The 18,681-nt window shown below is 37.6% G+C and overlaps 2 protein-coding genes across 5 annotated transcripts in view; one reads left to right on the top strand and one right to left on the bottom strand.

The window, feature by feature from the left end:
• Positions 1 to 4,858: 4,858 nt before the first annotated feature.
• LOC110441745 (60S ribosomal protein L15-like) lies at positions 4,859 to 10,008 on the bottom strand. Of its 2 annotated transcripts, none has more exons than XM_021484988.1 (4): positions 9,914 to 10,008; positions 7,708 to 7,898; positions 6,671 to 6,807; positions 4,859 to 5,286 (listed from the first exon to the last, which is right to left on the bottom strand). In XM_021484988.1, the coding sequence occupies exons 2-4, from the start codon at positions 7,877 to 7,879 to the stop codon at positions 4,981 to 4,983; spliced, it is 615 nt and encodes a 204-aa protein (XP_021340663.1). In that variant the 5' UTR covers positions 7,880 to 7,898; positions 9,914 to 10,008; the 3' UTR covers positions 4,859 to 4,980. The 2 variants fall into 2 exon arrangements, with proteins under 2 accessions (XP_021340663.1, XP_021340664.1); XM_021484989.1 differs by having other exon boundaries at positions 9,900 to 9,944.
• A 2,771-nt stretch (positions 10,009 to 12,779) lies between these two features.
• Positions 12,780 to 18,681, top strand: part of LOC110441743 (dihydropyrimidinase-like) — a 113,269-nt gene continuing 107,367 nt past the window's right edge. The window contains exons 1-2 of one of the 3 annotated variants that reach the window (XM_021484982.1): positions 12,780 to 13,075; positions 13,498 to 13,871. In XM_021484982.1, coding sequence (XP_021340657.1) covers positions 13,530 to 13,871 — 342 coding nt within the window. In that variant the 5' untranslated portion in view covers positions 12,780 to 13,075; positions 13,498 to 13,529. The remainder of the gene's footprint in view (positions 13,076 to 13,497; positions 13,872 to 18,681) is intronic. The other 2 variants (XM_021484981.1, XM_021484980.1) reach the window with 2 other exon arrangements.

The raw sequence follows: 18,681 nt of genomic DNA on the forward strand, positions 1-18,681 counted from the left end.
ATCAGTTACCACTGTATACACCAGTTAACATTGTATACACCAGTTACCAGTGTATACATCAGTGCATGATTATGTACCTAGGGCCGTGGTCCCATTATCAATTGAACTTAAAAATAGAAATTTTGATCTGTACTATCAATAAGAGAAATTTCAGACCATCTAAAAAAATAACTATTAAATACATGTAGTAGTGCCAAATCATATCAAAATGTTGTCGCAACAATGACTAGCTGTCATAGCTTGACAAAGGAACCAGTCGTTCTTGAAACGTTACGACACGTTTAATACGTACATTGTTTGTGAAGAAAGTAACACTTTGATCTGATTGAAAGTATTGCCAAATCCATCACGTGCCAGCAGGTTAGATGTCAATGCACTTAACGACCCTGCTTTTTTACACTAGTAACTACTGTTCGTCGATATCACCAGTGTTAAGCTTTGTTCATCATGTTTGTATGCATAGTTCTAAATACCTTAATTATATTTAGCTTCACATTATATCAAACAAGAGGCACATACAGTATTTTTTATTTTTTTTGAAATATGTACCAATTTGAGTACAAAATAGTTAAGTATAACGTTAACTTAAGTTTGTCAGGACCATGAGCTGATCATTCCTAGACCGAGTTTCAGTTAAATCGGCCTATTATAACTTGTTTTTAAGTTTGAAATAGTTTTTTCAAAATGTCGGCCGTGTCGGCCAATGGATTTCTGATCGACCCGAAAAATAACAGCACTTTGTCAGGACCATCAGTCAATCATTCCTACAAAGTTTCAGTTCAATCGGCCACGCAGAACTTGACTTTAAGTTTGAAATAGTTTTTTTCAAAATGGCGGCCGTGGCAGCCATATTGTATTTTTGATCGACCCGAAAAATAACAACACTTGGTCAGGGAGATGTCAGTAACCTTCCCATGAAATATTAATGAAATCCCTTTGCCAGTATTTCAGCTTAAGTTGAAAATGTAAAATGTTAACGGACGACGGACGACGGAGACGCACGACGACGGACGAAGACGGATAGCAATAGGTCACTTGAGCTAAAGCTCAGGTGACCTAAAAAGTTTAAAAGATAAACGTGAATTATTTAGAAACACATTTTATACATGAATCATGTACGTAAAGAAACGTTGTTGTGATTATTTTACCTAAGGGTCGAATCAATATACGTTAGAAGCATCACAATTCAGATTAACGAGTAGCATCCCTATTATTAAATAGTTACGTACACAAATACAGGATACTTATTGATCTAGATACGTTTTAAAAAGGAATGACTTTAAGGATTTGCTTTCCTTCAAATGTTTCCTTTTTAAACCCATAAATTATTTCAAAGAGTAATAATGATAAAACTCAAAAAAAGAATGGTTCGTTCTTTTGCTTTGTTTGGTCAACGATACGAATTTTATATAATATGTGATTTTGGTGAAGTTTTACATTTTGACCATATGAAGAACAAATCCATACAAAGTCTTCTGTAAAGTATCTCTAAATGAAACGCATGTAACAGATGCGTCCAGCAGTTTGTTACAAAGTTCTAACTTGGACCCAGTTATTGTTTTAATAAATGATCCTAACAATATTTGCAAAACACTGACCGTCTATCTCCTAAACTTCTCCAGGGATATTTTGAATTTACTACACTAACACTTATATTGTCAAAAGCAAACGTAAACACTTCATCATACTTTACCCGTCAGAAAAAGATAGTCCCTTACTACGACACCTATGACTTTGTACATCCTTCACTACCATACCTAACACCAAACTAAAGGAACGCCTTCATTCTCGTTTGTTGTGTTAAAGGTAGCAAAACATTTATTGACCAAGTCGATCGCATTTACCCCTCTGAATTTTAATAGGACATTGTATGTTTTTCTACCCAAGCGGTTGGCCTTGATCTTCGCTTAAAACATGACCATCAAGGACGACTAACTACTGAGCTGTACTATAAGCTTGACGATTTCGAGTTTTCTATTTATGAACTTTCCCTTTCTGGACAGTAATATTCCTGCTCCCCACTGACGTGTCACAGTTGATTTAACATTCCAGGACTTACGATATCCTTAATAAATGTTGTTTGTTGATTGACAAACTCATAATGCAAGATATCGAGAAATGCAGGATGAAGAAGATAATGGGCAAGCATAATGGCTGCCATCACGAATTCATTGCGGAGTATTCTATATTCCTGGTGCGATACACGTCGATCGTTTTAATATTTGTGTGCCTTGTAGTTTTGTTGACACGTCCTCGGTACTGACTTTGAGGACGTTAAATCACCTTGATTTGACATCGACGCAGACGCGCTTAAATATTCCTGAACATCTGGTTTTATTCTTCTTATACTCCCTCAACTAAACTCAGTCAGAAAACTTTCATTGTAAGAGAACGAAGGTGTTCCTTTAATTTTCGTATGAAGTATGGAAGTGTATAATGGAGAAGTGAGATGTTCTGCTAGAAGAAAGATATTTGGGGAAAGAATGTTTTAAGAATGTTGAATAACTTCTCGGCAATGATCAATGCCATTGATATGAGGAAACTTAATAGAACTATAGCCCTGAAATCTACTGCCAAAATAACAGGGCTTTGGCTTCACAGAATTGGAGAGGAATTAAGGATTAGAGATTTTTGTTTTACTAATTATAGCCAATGTAACCATTTGACCATGGCGAGCTTGTAACGTTGACCTTTGACCTTAACACAATATACTAGTACAAGAAACATGGTCTTCAGTCATACAAGATAGTATCACTTAAGCACTTAATTATGGTTCTTTTCAACATATTTGACTCTGAAAGTACGTCGAGGTCATTTTATGAAGACTTTTGAAACGTGCTGCAAAAAAAAGTTACCGAACTCAACAACATTTCCAACTGAACTCAATCATTTTCACAATATCGTTCTTTGTGCATTTCATTTAGGTTTTTTTCTTTTAGAAAGAAAGCTTCTTAATAAGAGTCGAAAGTCAAATGTTCTGATATAAAATTTGTTCAGATACGGATGTTTATGTATATAACTTCTCGTTACCATGGTAATTTGCAGAGTTTAACATTCAGTTGTGCGCTAGATTGTTTAGCTTTAACACACTTAGTCCTCTGCTGGTTAGGGTTATAATGCCATCGTTACAACATCGTTCTATGGCAATATCCGCAGGCATGGATTTGTCAGCTCGGAAGGTTTTATTGTGTTGTGTTTAAGATCCCCTTTCCATCTGCCCAAAATTGTAATTATGCATCAGAAACTGTTTAATCATTTCTGAAAAGAAATCCATACCTAACGGGGCTTTTTTTAAAAAAAATAATGAAGATAAATAAACAAAATAAATTTCAAAAGTTCAGCGGGGCTAGACTGGGATTCGAACCAAGGTCAGAGGACCTCAAATTGTTGTGCTATTGTTCTAGCCGACTGCACTACCCGGTCAAAAGAAGTGATACATCTATATCCCAAACGGAGTGACAGTACATATTTTTGTGTATATATATGTAAAACCACAGTGCAGTGGGACAGGGATTTTTAAGGAAGAACAAGCATACTGAGTATTGCTAAAGCAATGCATGTCCCCTACCGGCCCCACTAGCTATTACACTGCAATGATTCATAAAAAATGGTGCCCTTTGGTTTGTTTTAATTTGGGAAAATGAAAAGTAAACAATTAGCTTGTACCTGAATTTAATGTAATATTTCTATTCTAGATTATCATCAATCAAATTGTAAAAAAAAATCAGAATAAATGAATTTCCATGTATACTGTATATAACATACCCATTTGACACTTTAAGTTCAGTAATGAACCGATAATATCGATTATGGAATTTGTTATCGATAATTGGAATCGAACAGGACAAATCGATCGATTATTATATATAGATCAGTCCATCACTGGCTCCAACTTGTCCAGGATTTTGTATTAATAGTAATTGTGGCCTTGACGTCAACTCTACAACCCTGAAACTCAAACTTGTCCCAAGATATTATTGTCCTTTGTAATTGTGTGAAGTTTGATCAAAATCCCTTATGGAATGAAGCAGCTAGATTGCCGACAATGAATTTTCTAAAAATAGTAACGGTGACCTTGACCCAACCACCCTAAAACTCGAACTTGTGGAATGTCCCAAGATATTATGGTCCTTTGTAATTGTGTGAAGATTGATCAAAATCCCTTAAAGAATGAAGCCGCTAGAGCGCGGTCATAGTAACGGTGACCTTGACCTGACAATCCTGGAACTCGAACTTGTCTAGGGTATTATGGGCCCTTGTTATTGTATGAAGTTTGATCCAAATCCCTCAAGGAATGAAGCCGCTAGAGCGCCGACAAACATTGGTGTTGCGTACATACATACTGTACACAGACGGACGGAGAGGAAACCTATAGTCCCCCCAAATTCATCGGTAGGGGACTAACAAGAGGCCTTGGACTTTATTTTACATTACCCAGTCCTTTTGTTACCATATTAGGAAGTTTGGATTAAAACTTCGAGACTTGGTGGACAAACACTGTGCCATAGCACAAATGGGCAGGCGACTAAAAAACGGTGCCAATCAGCAATAACTTTCCACCAAACATTACGAAAATTTGACCTTTGACCGCTTGCTGTACCTCCTAGTTATAGATACGGGATTATCATGCAACATACCATCTAATCACAACAAATGTATTCACTGTTGAGAGGCCAATTAACTCAATTAACATTTCTGTATTTTATTGAACCAGGAATTTATATTGTGTGCTCAAAATATTGAACCATTAATATAGCGAGACAGAATCATCAAACCTTGAATTAACAGCGATGGTAATGTTGGTCCCAGTGTTACGACACATCAAACAGTACACATGAAATAAGACTCAAACACCAGATTTTCTTCTGCTGATGTTTTATTATTCCATCAAATTATTTTTTTGATCTGCACAGGGCAGTTGCTCAGCTATTTCTAACCAAGCAAGTTAAAAAAAAAAGGAAAAAAAGGCAAGCGTTATTACTAACGCTTTCTGCGGAGACTGAGAGAATTCTGCCTCTTCCAGTTTGCCCTGCGAGAACCTCCAACAGTTTTGTGGAATCCATGACCCTTTCCAAGGCCACGGGAACTTTTTCCAGCAGAAGTAAGACCGCGAAGCTCCCTGTGCTTGTGGACAGCCTTGCAGATCCACTGTATTTTTGGGTCTCTGCGGATAGCCTTATGGAAGGGATCAACCAGAATCACTTCAAAAAATTTATAGCTGGAATCCTGAGCTACCCAATAGGAGTTGAGCACTCGGAGGGCTCCACACCTGCGACCAACACGCTCCTACAAAGCAAAAATGACACTTATTATTTAAAGAACAAAAATATTTTCATGAAAATGTTAGTGAATCAGCAGCAATAAGGAGGGCTTAACAATATGAGAGAACCAGTTTTGTATATAAAAACTATGCTCTATTCTTATAGCCCATGCCTTTCCTAATCCCCGACAAGTGGAAAACTTTACAACATGTTATTTTGGGGCATTTATCATAATCCATCAAATGTTTTAATATTGGTACTAATTATAATATCCTGGCAACCAGGCAGCTTTTAACTTGAAGCCTTTGGGAGAGTAAACTCAAAAGGCAGAGCAATTAAAAGGTAGGCAACTCTTGCAAATATTAACCACATCTCAAATTAGGTATGGTTGCATTTGTTATTAAAGGTAGCAATGTCGGACAGGTTTTTTTAAAATTGATATTTCAACCAAATTCTGACAATCCCAGGGGTCGACACTAACACTAGTCCTGGACAAGTAGAGTTCAGCGAGGACTAGGGAATCACCTAACCTAACTGGTCCTCTGGACTTGTGAAAAATATGATTATAAAATAAGAAGATTCCTTTTTAAAATTTAGAAACTGCTTAAAATAAGACACATTGCATGATAATTGTCAAAATTTTCCTAAAACTTCACCATATTTTAAATTTTTTATGGTAGTAGTTATTTGAAGTCCCCTACAGGCGATTACTTTTTATGTTTTGTGCTATAGATTGCGATGCGAGGAAATCTTGGCCTAGTTACATTGACGAAGGACTAGTAAATAATATATTACACTAGTCCTGTGGACTACCAAGCAAAAAAGTTAAGTGTCTAACCCTGAATCCTTGTCAAAAGGCTGAAATAATTAACTTTGCATTATGAAAGGGTATTTCTACAAACCCTAGATTTCTCTCCCTATTGCAGAAGCTTTTTGAAGGGTGAAACCATGAACACACACACTTGCTTTTAAGACTAATTATTTAATCAAGATCAATTGAAACCACTTATCGAACTCTTTAAAGTCAAAAATGCTAGGTTTTAACTTCAAAAGAAAAGATAAAATCAATTTGATCATAAAATCATTAAAATGTAATTCAATATATTCTCCAGTAACTTCCAACATTTCAGATATGCAATGAAGACCCTGAAGTCTTCATTTCAGGCAACTAAATTTCTTTGGCTGGTAGGAAATCCTTAACATCAGTGGTAAACGACTTATATTCAAAGTACATGTTCACAGGCAGATTTTGAAAAATCTGATTTGCCCAAACAAAAAACTTCCTAATTCTACCCTAGTGGAACTGTATGTCCTTGAATACACACTTTTTTTGCCTTGAACGAATAAAAATATTTGTTTAAACACTGTTCCATTTTCATTGAATACTGGCTGCCATTCTTTTGCCTTACCTCTGCAATGGATCTGTGAGAGCGCTGGAACTTAAGCTGGTTCACTCCATGGGTCTTTGGTTTACCATATGTACATCCCTTAGGAACTGGACGTTTGCGTCCACCACGGCGAACTCGGACTCGGTAGATGATGTAACCTGGAAACAATACATTTTTACATATATATGCCAAGGAAGTTTCATATGAAATAGTTTTTTTTATTGCTATAACACAGAAAGTTTGTCAAGCGATCAATATCTGTGGAATTGTAATCATCATTTATTTATGGAAAAAATATTGCTATCTAGCTTATTTTTCAAAGAGTATAAACATGATGTCTTTAATTAATCTCATTTACAATATCATGCATCATAATTGATTTCATAATGCAATCAAATAGGTGTCAAGTGTTCAGTAATTAGGGAATAGAAAAGAAATAGCAACAGTGACCACAGGTAGAGGGTTGGACAACACCCCATCCTCGATACTCTAGGGGTTACGCTCACTTACTCTCTCTGTACCCTGGAATATGTCACGACAAAATCGAATGCTCAAGTGTTGCCACCTTGATGTGCATAAAATAAATCTGTCACACAACAGTAAAATTGACTGGCTTTGAAGTCGGATTGTACTTCTCTGTAATCTTTGTAGGCCCAGGTATCAGCCTGGCGGGGTCCCCCCCCCCCCAAAGGCCGATGAATTTGCTCGCCATGTGTCTTCAATTTTGTTAGGACATATTCCAGAGAGCCAAGTGCAGGTTATCACTGGAGTACTGAGGATAACAATACCCTTGTACCGTCAATGCTTTCTATCTGAAGTGGAAGCCCACTTCACAATCATTATTAGTGCCCTTCAGATTAAAAAGTAATTGAATTCCAACTGGATTTTATACAACCTAATTACGGATTTGTTTTAGAAACTACCAGTACCAAAACCTAAATAGATCCAGTCCGATCAAATGATAACGCTAGCCGTTTCAAAAGTTTAAAAAGAGACAAGAGTGTACAGAAGTTAGAAACCTTGCTTTTACAATAATTTACTAAGGACTGGGCACTTACCCTGCTTAGCCCTGAATCCCAGCCTCCTGGCCTTGTCTGGGCGAGTGGGACGGGTGGCCCTATGAACAGCAGACAATTGGCGGTATTGCCAGCACCTAACTCGGAGAAGAAACCTCAAAACATCAGTCTGCTTCTTCCTGTATAACTCCTGTATGTACTTGTACGCACCCATGGTTCTGCCGTATCCTTACCTGCAAAAGAAAATGCACATTTATTAATCCAGTCATTTGTTAAGCTGCCCCTGCAGCTGGTAGCTTTCTTGACATGGATTGCCATCCACAAGAACCAACTACATTGAATCGATCTCTTAAGACACAAAATCACTATTATGGGTCGTTACCTGGAACTGGTTATAGTGAAAGATGTGTTGGCGATGTTATTAAATTTCAAGGACTCTCGTCAGGATGCCAACATCTATTAAAATTTAGATGAAATTAGACCCTCTCACATCCATTCCTAGAAAGTTTATCACTAAAACTATGGAATCCAAATTAACAATGTAGACTAATTTACACATTTTCTTCAACCATGCATTTCCGTTTTTTATGAAAAGTCTAAAGCTACATGTCCTACATATCCACATCAGATAGGTTTGTGCACACAAGGGGAAATAACTCAAATATTCTAAATAATGGGACGAAAAAAAAGCAACTATCAATATTGAATATTTCAGCATGCATCAGAACTCGTTTAGCTTGGAAAATGTTGGTACATGTAATGCGTCACGTTGAACGTCGGTCAGTTAGGCTAACAAACCGATTAATTGAGTACAAAATCGATGATTCATTTTAGTCGGAATGCTAATGTGTAGATATTATGGAGTTTTCAGTAGACATTTCCCCCAGCTACAAAGTAAAACTGTTGGCATCATCACTGGACGACGTACTTTTAGCTCATGGTTGCTTGTTAGGACTATATATTACAGATTCAGTGTTTGAAGAGAGGCATTTCTTAAATTATAATTACATGGTATCGCTTTTTATTTGCCCAAGTGACTCGCAACAACAGCATGGAGGATTTCACTTGTGTATTTCTATAGAACGATTATTAATCGATCATCGGTTGGTTAATGGTAACCAATGATCGATCATAAAATTTCAACCGATTCCCAACGCTAAATATGCATGCGCGAGGGTCATATCGTCTTGACCATCATCATTAATTCTGAATTACACTTTTATGGACAAGAGGATAATTTTCTTTTGGTAGGGGTGATTGGGAGGGGTAGGCACCTATAGTAGAACGTTATTTTCCTGTTCCAATGAAAACTACTGCTCTTGGACTCTGGCATCTGGTTGTGGTATGCAATTTTGTGAAAGTATAAAATAGTCTACCCATCATTTTTGTCAAGTAGGCCTAAGCTTAGTTGAACAATTGGTACTGTAACTTGCAGTACCGTAGAACTAAAATCATATTTATCTTTTATTTTTAATCAGTCATCCGATTTTACATCAGTGATCAGATAGGGCACAACAGCACATAACGATATGGGTAATAATCCTGCATTTGGGTAACAGTTACCCATTTACAGCTATAATTTTATTCCTCAGATGGGAATAAAGTGAAATAAAAACACAAAGTTCTTTTAAACACATGGAGCAAAATGCCCTTTTTTACTCAGTGTTTAAAAGAACTCGTGTTTTTATTTCACTTTAACCCCCCCCCGGGGAGTTATAAAAATTATTACTGCATTTTTACCCATATGCGCCGTTGTGCCCCCCAACCTGTACATGGGTTATACTTCTACGAGCCATACCTCCATGTAGCGCATTAAAAAGGTTGTTAAATAGGTAGGCTAGCATACAGATTCACTTTCTGATAGACAAGGAAGGTCAGCGACGCACGTACGAAATGGCTCAGAGTACTGTCCAAGGATTTCACAGTATTGTGTATTTACTGATTAACCGCATGATGACCATGACGGCATGGCTACCTCAACGCATTCCTATAAGTGTTAGAACAACCACCCGTGGCAATTTCCATTCAATAATATTTCTTGCGCCGTTCTGTCAACGTGGGCACATCTCGATATCCATGCAATGTCGAGTGTAAAAGTGAAAATATATCGTTTGTTACGGAGTAACAAAAACAAAATAGGACTTCTAAGTTAAGATGATTTAAATAGTATCCTTATATCAACAATTGAAGTGAAAAGAACTTCAAGCGAAGTGGATGTTGAAAGATTCACTAACGTGGTTCTATGTACCTGCTAGTTGTAATGGTGGTGCCGGTGAAAAGGATCTCGTTCGTCGAGAGAAATTGCGAGATTTACGTCAAGCAAATAGACTTGCTCAAGTCCATTTGCGCAGCAGTTCTATACAACCTGGCTGTACCATATATAAATGGTACTCTCGAACTAATGCCATTTGGTCCCACTCTTAGTTGTTTTTACATTAACGATGGGGTCAGTGTGGGAAAAGGGAACGAAATAATTCCCTTTGATCATAGTTATATCAATGACTCGGTGACTAACGTACGTAATACATGCATATTTTTTGAGAAACCAAACTGTTTCAGTGTAAAGGTTTTAGAGTGATCTTCCAAAAATCTTATAGATGCATCTCAAATACCCCTTGAAAACAAAACTGAAATAAAATTTTGGTATTTAAATATCATCATGTCCCAACAGAGACGTATATATTACATCAGAGACATATACAGCCTCTGATTACGTCTCTGGTCCCAAGTAACATACAACCAGAGACATATAAGCCAGTAGTATATTAATACGTCTATAAGGTTCCTTACACCACGGAAATAGATAAGAAAGTCCGATCTAACAACAAGCTTTTTTATAATGGGATATCATTGCAAAGATTTATATTTGCATCATGGAAATGTATCAATACACATAAGATATAACATGTTATATGGGTGGAAACAAACACGCTTTTAAACAATATTAAATAGTCGTGTAAATGGGATTTTTTTCTAGTGGAATCAGTCCTTACTATGGCATAGGGACGTCGTATACATTTATGAATTTGTTTGCTAGTGTCTTCGTGCATGTGTGAATGTGTGCTGGAGGCGTAATTATGGGCTGTTTGGCTGTTTGTGACAGCGCGGATCTGATGATGACTTAAGTGCTACCTCACTGAAATACCATACCAAAGGCATTCAGCACAGTATTCTCAGTCACATGATTGTACTTGCAACGGGTTACCAGTTGTTGTAATTACCATAAATACCGAACGTTTTTAAAACAGGGAATAACAACTATACCATTTTTAAGGTCTCCGGTATTTGTCCTGGCCTGGGAACATAACCCTTCCCCAGTTAGGTGAACACGAAAAAGTAAGGCTAAAAGCGAAGAATTTTGTAAGGTGCTAGAAAAACTTATTATTTGGGAAGCAGAGAGAAAATATAAAGATGAATTTTATATAAAAATAAAATAAATATATAGACTCTTTATCATAAAATTGATTTTTTTCTTGTAATATGTTATCTAATATCAAATGCTATTGTCAGCGGTTTTGTGGGTGTACATTATAAAATTCCTTTTGTTTAAAGTCTTTAAGTGATAGTCTTGTTTCTATTTCCTTATATCTACTAGTCCAACCCTATTTAGCTAGTCTTGCTATTTCTTGTTAAAATATAGCAGTTATTTCCCTTACTCCACTAAGTAACGAAGAATCTGTACTCAAGCGTAACCTCTGTATGCTGTAAAGGGTCGCTCATGTTTTTTTTATATGAGTATGCATTTGTATGTCATCCCTTCGTGTCCCCGTGACCGAAGTCGTCAAGCATTATTTCCTCCAACAGGAGTAATGTGGTGTACAAAGAATTACATAAAATAGAAGACAAAATCGATTGATAGTCTTAGCTTCATGAAATCAAAGCATCAACATCAAGGTTTATTGCACGGAACCATGCGACTGTTCACATTTTTTTTTAAAGCTAAGATGGCCACTGACGGCCATATTGATTTTCAGATTCTGTTCAAAATTGACCTTGAGCGAGCAATTGATACTATAAGTGTGTCGGGAAATTTGTTATGAAAAGCCAATCGATCATTCCTTCAAGAATTATCGCACGGAAAACCGTTTTCCAACGATGACGGCGCTGACATCGAAAGAGTTATTACTATGTGCGGGTTTTTTTCTATTTAAAACTCAGTCACACCAAATAAAATAACCCAAATGGCACAAGAGATCTNCAATATCAGGCTGATACTGTGTACTTCTCAGTGACTCAAGGGTGTTGCTCTATATGAGCACAGTGACATGCTATATATACGTGAGCGCCACGGCATATATACATTTCTACATTATCCATAACGTGACGACAATTTTATGTGACATACCCTGTGAATCTGAACGCGGATGGTTGCTCATTGAAGACTTCTAACTCTTGAGTCAATTTATAAAACGCTCTAACTATATTAATTGTTAGGTTCGATGAAGAGCCCTGTTCCTGCGTATGGAGAACGCTGTCCACTCGGCGTAGTCTATGAGAACGTTTAGTTTGTAGTTTGTACTGGCTATAGACGTAGCATGTCCAATTAGTAAAATATGAGTCAATCGGTTGTAGATAGACGATTAATATTACGTACGTGGCTGACAACATGATTTTTTTTTTTAATCTAAGCCTTAAATAAGTTCAACGACACGTATTGAATCATAGATACACAATATAATGTGTAGTTACCAGTTATCAATCTACAAAATGTGTTTCCATGGGTCATTTTCAAGTTTATTGCTAAAAACAATTAATGGGTCCCTCATTTTCAAATTTTAGTATTTCCAGAAATTCTACGTGTCCCATCAACATTCTACGAGTACAGCACTCGGGACTCTTATGTAGATCTATCATTGAATTACTAATAATGACACTGTATAATGACTCATCAATATTGGGAACAGCCTCTTGAAAGTGAGGGTAAGCAGCAACAGTTAGCATTGTAAAACATACATCATCCTGATGCTTCTCACACCCATGAAGACGTAACCCGTAATGTGTCTGTACACGTATATGCCCCGTCACAGCAGAACTGCCAGTATCATCCGGTATAATTTTGCATGCGTAGTTGAAACTACTTGTCAACATTTATAAATGAATGATTAATAAAGCTCTGTCCGACGAGACAAGGTTGTGTGTATGTGCGAAAGCGATGGGGGGCTGGTCACCCGGGCGACGGATGTTACATCGATTTTTTGAGTCATCAGTGGCGCGGGAGTAAAATTTGAGTCAGCTGCTGAAGCACACTCAACAAATAGATCTAGGCCCTGCACATGGATACGTTACACGAAAGCTAAGAGCCAGACAACATATTGTAAGTGTGTTCGGTGTTGTTTGGGAGCTTTGCAGAACATCACATGTGAAATAAGCCTACCTCGGCTGTGGAGGAGAATTACTCGATTTACGCAAGGTCAGTGTAAAGTTTGATTCTGCCAAATATTTCATGACAATCTGGTTGTCTTTCTTATCTTATTATATAAATTCATAAAGAATTGGATGTTGGATCAATAGAAAATAGCCACTGATGCAGCAAATTGATTAAATTGATTTATGAATTTAAAGCTAAATATTGTTCCTAGAATATTGTGATGATAATTATATTTATAACAATATTTTTTTGAAAACTCAAATCAGAATTTTGTCCATATCGTCATTTGATCAATTGCCCAGTATAGAATCTCTAACAGCTACGTATAGACGTAGTATGGTAGTATGTCATTGATGCTTTCAGCAGCTGGGACTGGTATAATGAACTTGATTGATTTTGCACCTGGTTATTTATGCATATATATATAGAGAGGGGATATCCCAAGATCTATTTTTAACTTTCAGTTGTATATCCAGTCAAGTTATTAGTAAGAGTCATGGCTGACAAGGATAAGAAAAACCCCAAGGATGATGATGACTTCGATTTTTTTGCACCTCATCCTCACCCGACCAAAGTACGAGTAAAGCACTCTTTCTTCAATATGGTACCAGATGCTTATAGTGGAAAATCAATTGATTTCAAAGAAGATCCGAGGAGAACTCCAACCAAGAAACCTAACAAGAGCACCGGGGAAGAAAAGAAGGAGGAAAATAAGGAACAGATTGAGGAAAATAAGGAAGAGGAACCAAAGAAGGAAGAAGCACCTCCAGTAGAGGAGAAGTTGGAGGCAAAAGCTGTGGTGGCACAGGAGGCAAACCCCTGGGATAGTTCCGACTCGGTAAATACAGTAGTACTGTATGGTGTGTGGTGCATGCTGCTTATACATTACAGGTGTACAAATCACATGTGGAGTACCCTGTTATACAGGTGTACAAAAATGCCTGTCAAGTACCTTGTTTTACAGGTGTACGAATCACCTGTCAAATATCCTGTTTTATAGCTGTACAAATCATCTGTCAAGTACCTTGTTTTACAGGTGTAAAAATTACCTGTCGAGTACCCTGTATAACAGGTGTACACATCACCTGTCAGTACCCCGTTATACAGGCATACACATCACCTGTCAGTATCCTGTTATACAGGCATACACATCACCTGTTAGTACCCCCTTATAAAAGTGTACACATCCCCTGTCGGTACCCTGTTATACAGGTGTAACCTCACCTGCCAGTACCCCGTCATACAGGTGTACACATCACCTGTTCAGTATCCCGTTATACAGGTGTACACATCACCTGTCAGTACCCCATAATAGAGGTGTACACATCACCTGTCAGTACCCTGTTATACAGACATACACATCACCTGTCATTACCCCGTTATACAGGTGTACACATCACCTGTCGGTACCCTGTTATACAGGTGTACACATCACCTGTTAAGTATCCCGTTATACAGGTGTACACATCACCTGTTAAGTATCAAGTTATACAGGGGTACACATCACCTGTCAGTACCCTGTTATACAGACATACACATCACCTGTCATTACCCCGTTATACAGGTGTACACATCACCTGGCAGTACCCCGTTATACAGACATACACATCACCCGTTAGTACCCCCTTATAAAAGTGTACACATCACCTGTTAGTACCCCCTTATAAAAGTGTACACATCACCTGTTAGTACCCCCTTAAAAAAGTGTACACATCACCTGTCAGTACCCTGTTATACAGGTGTACACATCACCTGTCAGTACCCCGTCATACAGATGTACACATCACCTGTTCAGTATCCTGTTATACAGGTGTACACATCACCTGTCAGTACCCCATAATAGAGGTGTACACATCACCTGTCAGTACCCCGTAATACAGGTGTACACATCACCTGTTAGTACCCCTTTATACAGGTGTACACATCACCTGTCAGTACCCCGTTATACAGGTGTACACATCACCTGTTAGTACCCCCTTAAAAAAGTGTACACATCACCTGTTCAGTATCCTGTTATACAGGTGTACACATAACCTGTCAGTATCCCGTTATACAGATGTACACATAACCTGTTAAGTATGCTGTTATACAGGTGTACACATCACCTGTCGGTATCCTGTTATACAGGTGTACACATCACCTGTTCAGTATCCTGTTATACAGGTGTACACATAACCTGTTAAGTATGCTGTTATACAGGCAAACACATCACCTGTCAGTATCCCGTTATACAGGTGTACACATCACCAGTCAGTATCCTGTTATACAGGTATACACATCACCTGTTAAGTATCCCGTTATACAGGTGTACACATAACCTGTTCAGTATCCTGTTATACAGGCGTACACATCACCTGTTAAGCATCCTGTTATACAGGTGTACACGTAACCTGTTAAGTATGCTGTTATACAGTCAAACACATCACCTGTCAGTATACCGTTATACAGGTGTACACATAACCTGTTAAGTATGCTGTTATACAGGTGTACACATCACCTGTTAAGTATGCTGTTATACAGGAGTACACATCACCTGTCAAGTATGCTGTTATACAGGTGTACACATCACCCGTTAAGTATGCTGTTATACAGGTGTACACATCACCTGCCAGTACCCTGTTATACAGGTGTACACATCCCCTGCCAGTACCCTGTTATACAGGTGTACACATCCCCTGCCAGTACCCTGTTATACAGGTGTACACATCACCTGTTCAGTATCCTGTTATACAGGTGTACACATAACCTGTTAAGTATGCTGTTATACAGGTGTACACTTCACCTGCCAGTACCCTGTTATACAGGTGTACACATCACCTGCCAGTAACCTGTTATACAGGTGTACACATCACCTGCCAGTACCCCAATATACAGGTGTACACATCACCTGTCAGTAACCTGTTATACAGGTGTACACATCACCTGTCAGTTCCCCATTAGACAGGTGTACACATCCCCTGTCAGTACCCCATTATACAGGTGTACACATCACCTGTCAGGACCCTGTTATACAGGTGTACACATCACCTGTCTGTATCCTGTTATACAGGTGTACACATCACATGTCAGTATCCTGTTATACAGGTATACACATCACCTGTTAAGTATGCTGTTATACAGGAGTACACGTCACCTGTCAAGTATGCTGTTATACAGGTGTACACATCACCCGTTAAGTATCCTGTTATACAGGTGTACACATCACCTGTTAAGTATCCTGTTATACAGGTGTACACGTAACCTGTTAAGTATCCTGTTTTACTTGAGGTAAGACTAACCCCATATTTACAAAAATTTACTCACCTAAGATTTGACAAACAAATATTATATATCACAGTTATCATCTGTGAACAGTGGATATTTTGTTAATATCATTTTAGATACAGCTTGCTAAAGACTGAACATTTAATTGGCCATTTAATTTATTATATCACAGTTAATGAGCAGACTTTTGTTATACTTTGCCATTTTTACTAAAGACTATCACAATAGGTTACCATGACCTATGGTCAGGTAACCTATTGTGATAGTCTTTTGTTGGTCGTGCGTCGTGCGCCGTGCATCGTGCGCCGTGCGTTAACTTTTTCTTGTGAACACGATAACAGTAAATGTTAACCGAGTTTGATGAAACTTTGTATGCAGCCTTATATCAAAACGATCTCAGACGAGTATGAAAATGGGAATTATTCGACAGTAACTTACAGAGTTATTGCCCTTTGTAATAATATTATTATTGGACATGGTGAACACGAGAACTTGAGTAAATGTTAACCCAGTTTGATGAAACTTTGTATGCAGCCTTATATCAAAACGATCTCAGACGAGTATGAAAATGGGAATTATTCGACAGTAACTTACAGAGTTATTATACTTTGTAATAATATTATTATTGGACCTTATTGGATATATACGATAACTTGAATAAATGTTGATGGAGTTCAATGAGACTTTGTCCAGTAATTATTTGACGGTAACCTGCAGAGTTATTGCCCTTTGTCATTATATTATTATTTGTCCCTGTGATATTGATTGACATTACACAAGAATAGATGTAATTTCATGTGGTACACCTTTTTTTTTCATTCATGACGCATTTTTGCTACTAACAAGGTGCTATTAAAATTTTGTGCCTTATTTAATAAATCATTGATTTACGCTTTTAATCAAGAACAGAAGACATACAGTTATCAAGGTTGTTCAAAACAGACCCCTTGGGTCAAAATTGAAGTCACACCCATTTATTTCAGTTATCGTGTTCACAGGGTCAAACAATAATAGAATTACCAAGGGGAATAACTATGTAAGTGATGGTCAAATTGATACGGTATTCAAACTCATCCAAGATCTCATTGATACAAAGCTACATACAAAGTTTCATCAAAATTGTTTTATATTTACTGAAGTTATTGTGTTCACAAGGAAAAATTAATGGACGATGCAGCAAGGTCACTCGGACCAACAAAAAGTATGAATTGGCCCCTGGATGAAAGTCCTAATTTGAATCGGATGTCAGGTGACCGTTAAGGCCCATGGGCCTCTTGTTAATCTTTTAAACTGAAACGTGTTTCTTTTTACCACCTGAGCTGGATAAGCTGGGTTAACAAGGTAATTTTTTCTGTCATGTCAGTAAAATCTTATGTAGTGTTAGAAGTAGTATCATATTTCTTTTTCCCAAACTCGCTTTTCATTGCATATCAGAGCCCCTTAAATAAATTACCACTACCATAATAGCCTTGCTCAGGTCCAGGATTTTTAGGATGAAGTGGGCAGTGTGTATAATGTAGCTAGAACAATGATAATATTTTTTCATAAGCTACCTTTTAGTCTTCCAAAAGTAGGACATGAAAAAGATTCTGGAAATCCCAACCTATAAATGAAATAAATGAGTGTTCTATAAAACCAACATCAATAATTATAATACCTGTAGATGTACATTGGCGTACAATTATCTGAACTGTACATTGGTGTACAATTATCTGGTGTACACTTATCTGAACTGTACATTGGTGTACAATTATCTGAGCTGTACATTGGTGTACACTGCTGTACAATTATCTGAACTGTACATTGGTGTACAATTATCTGAACTGTACACTGCTGTACGGTTATCTGAACTGTAGATTGGTGTACATTTATCTGAAATGTACATTCAAGACAAGAGTTAAAGGCCCTTTACTAATGTTCAGCACCAGAGTTGAAGCCATTGTCCCAAGTGTTGACAAAACAAAGTGCTGGGTTTTTATCTTTGAAGCAGATGCAACATGCCACCTTTTTGAAAATTTTAATGGGAGAGATTCTTCATGCTCAAAATTAAAACATAAGTAACATATGTGTATATACCCCACTAAAGACAGGATAACCCTTTAAAATTACATATTTCGAGTTGTTCTTTCAGATGATATCATCCGATCTGTAGAAAACTACCTGGCTCTCTAAATTAAAAAAAATACCAAAATTCAGAGTCCAAAATCGGTAGTCTCCCTCCTAACTCTGGAGGGTTGGCAAGTATGACATGTTGGTAGTCTACCTCCTGACTCTGGAGGGTTGGCAAGTATGACATGTCGGTAGTCTCCCTCCTGACTCTGGAGGGTTGGCAAGTATGACATGTCGGTAGTCTCCCTCCTGACTCTGGAGGGTTGGCAAGTATG

This window comes from Mizuhopecten yessoensis, unplaced genomic scaffold, assembly GCF_002113885.1.
Source record: "Mizuhopecten yessoensis strain PY_sf001 unplaced genomic scaffold, ASM211388v2 scaffold716115, whole genome shotgun sequence".
Classification (NCBI taxonomy): Eukaryota; Metazoa; Mollusca; class Bivalvia; order Pectinida; family Pectinidae; genus Mizuhopecten; species Mizuhopecten yessoensis.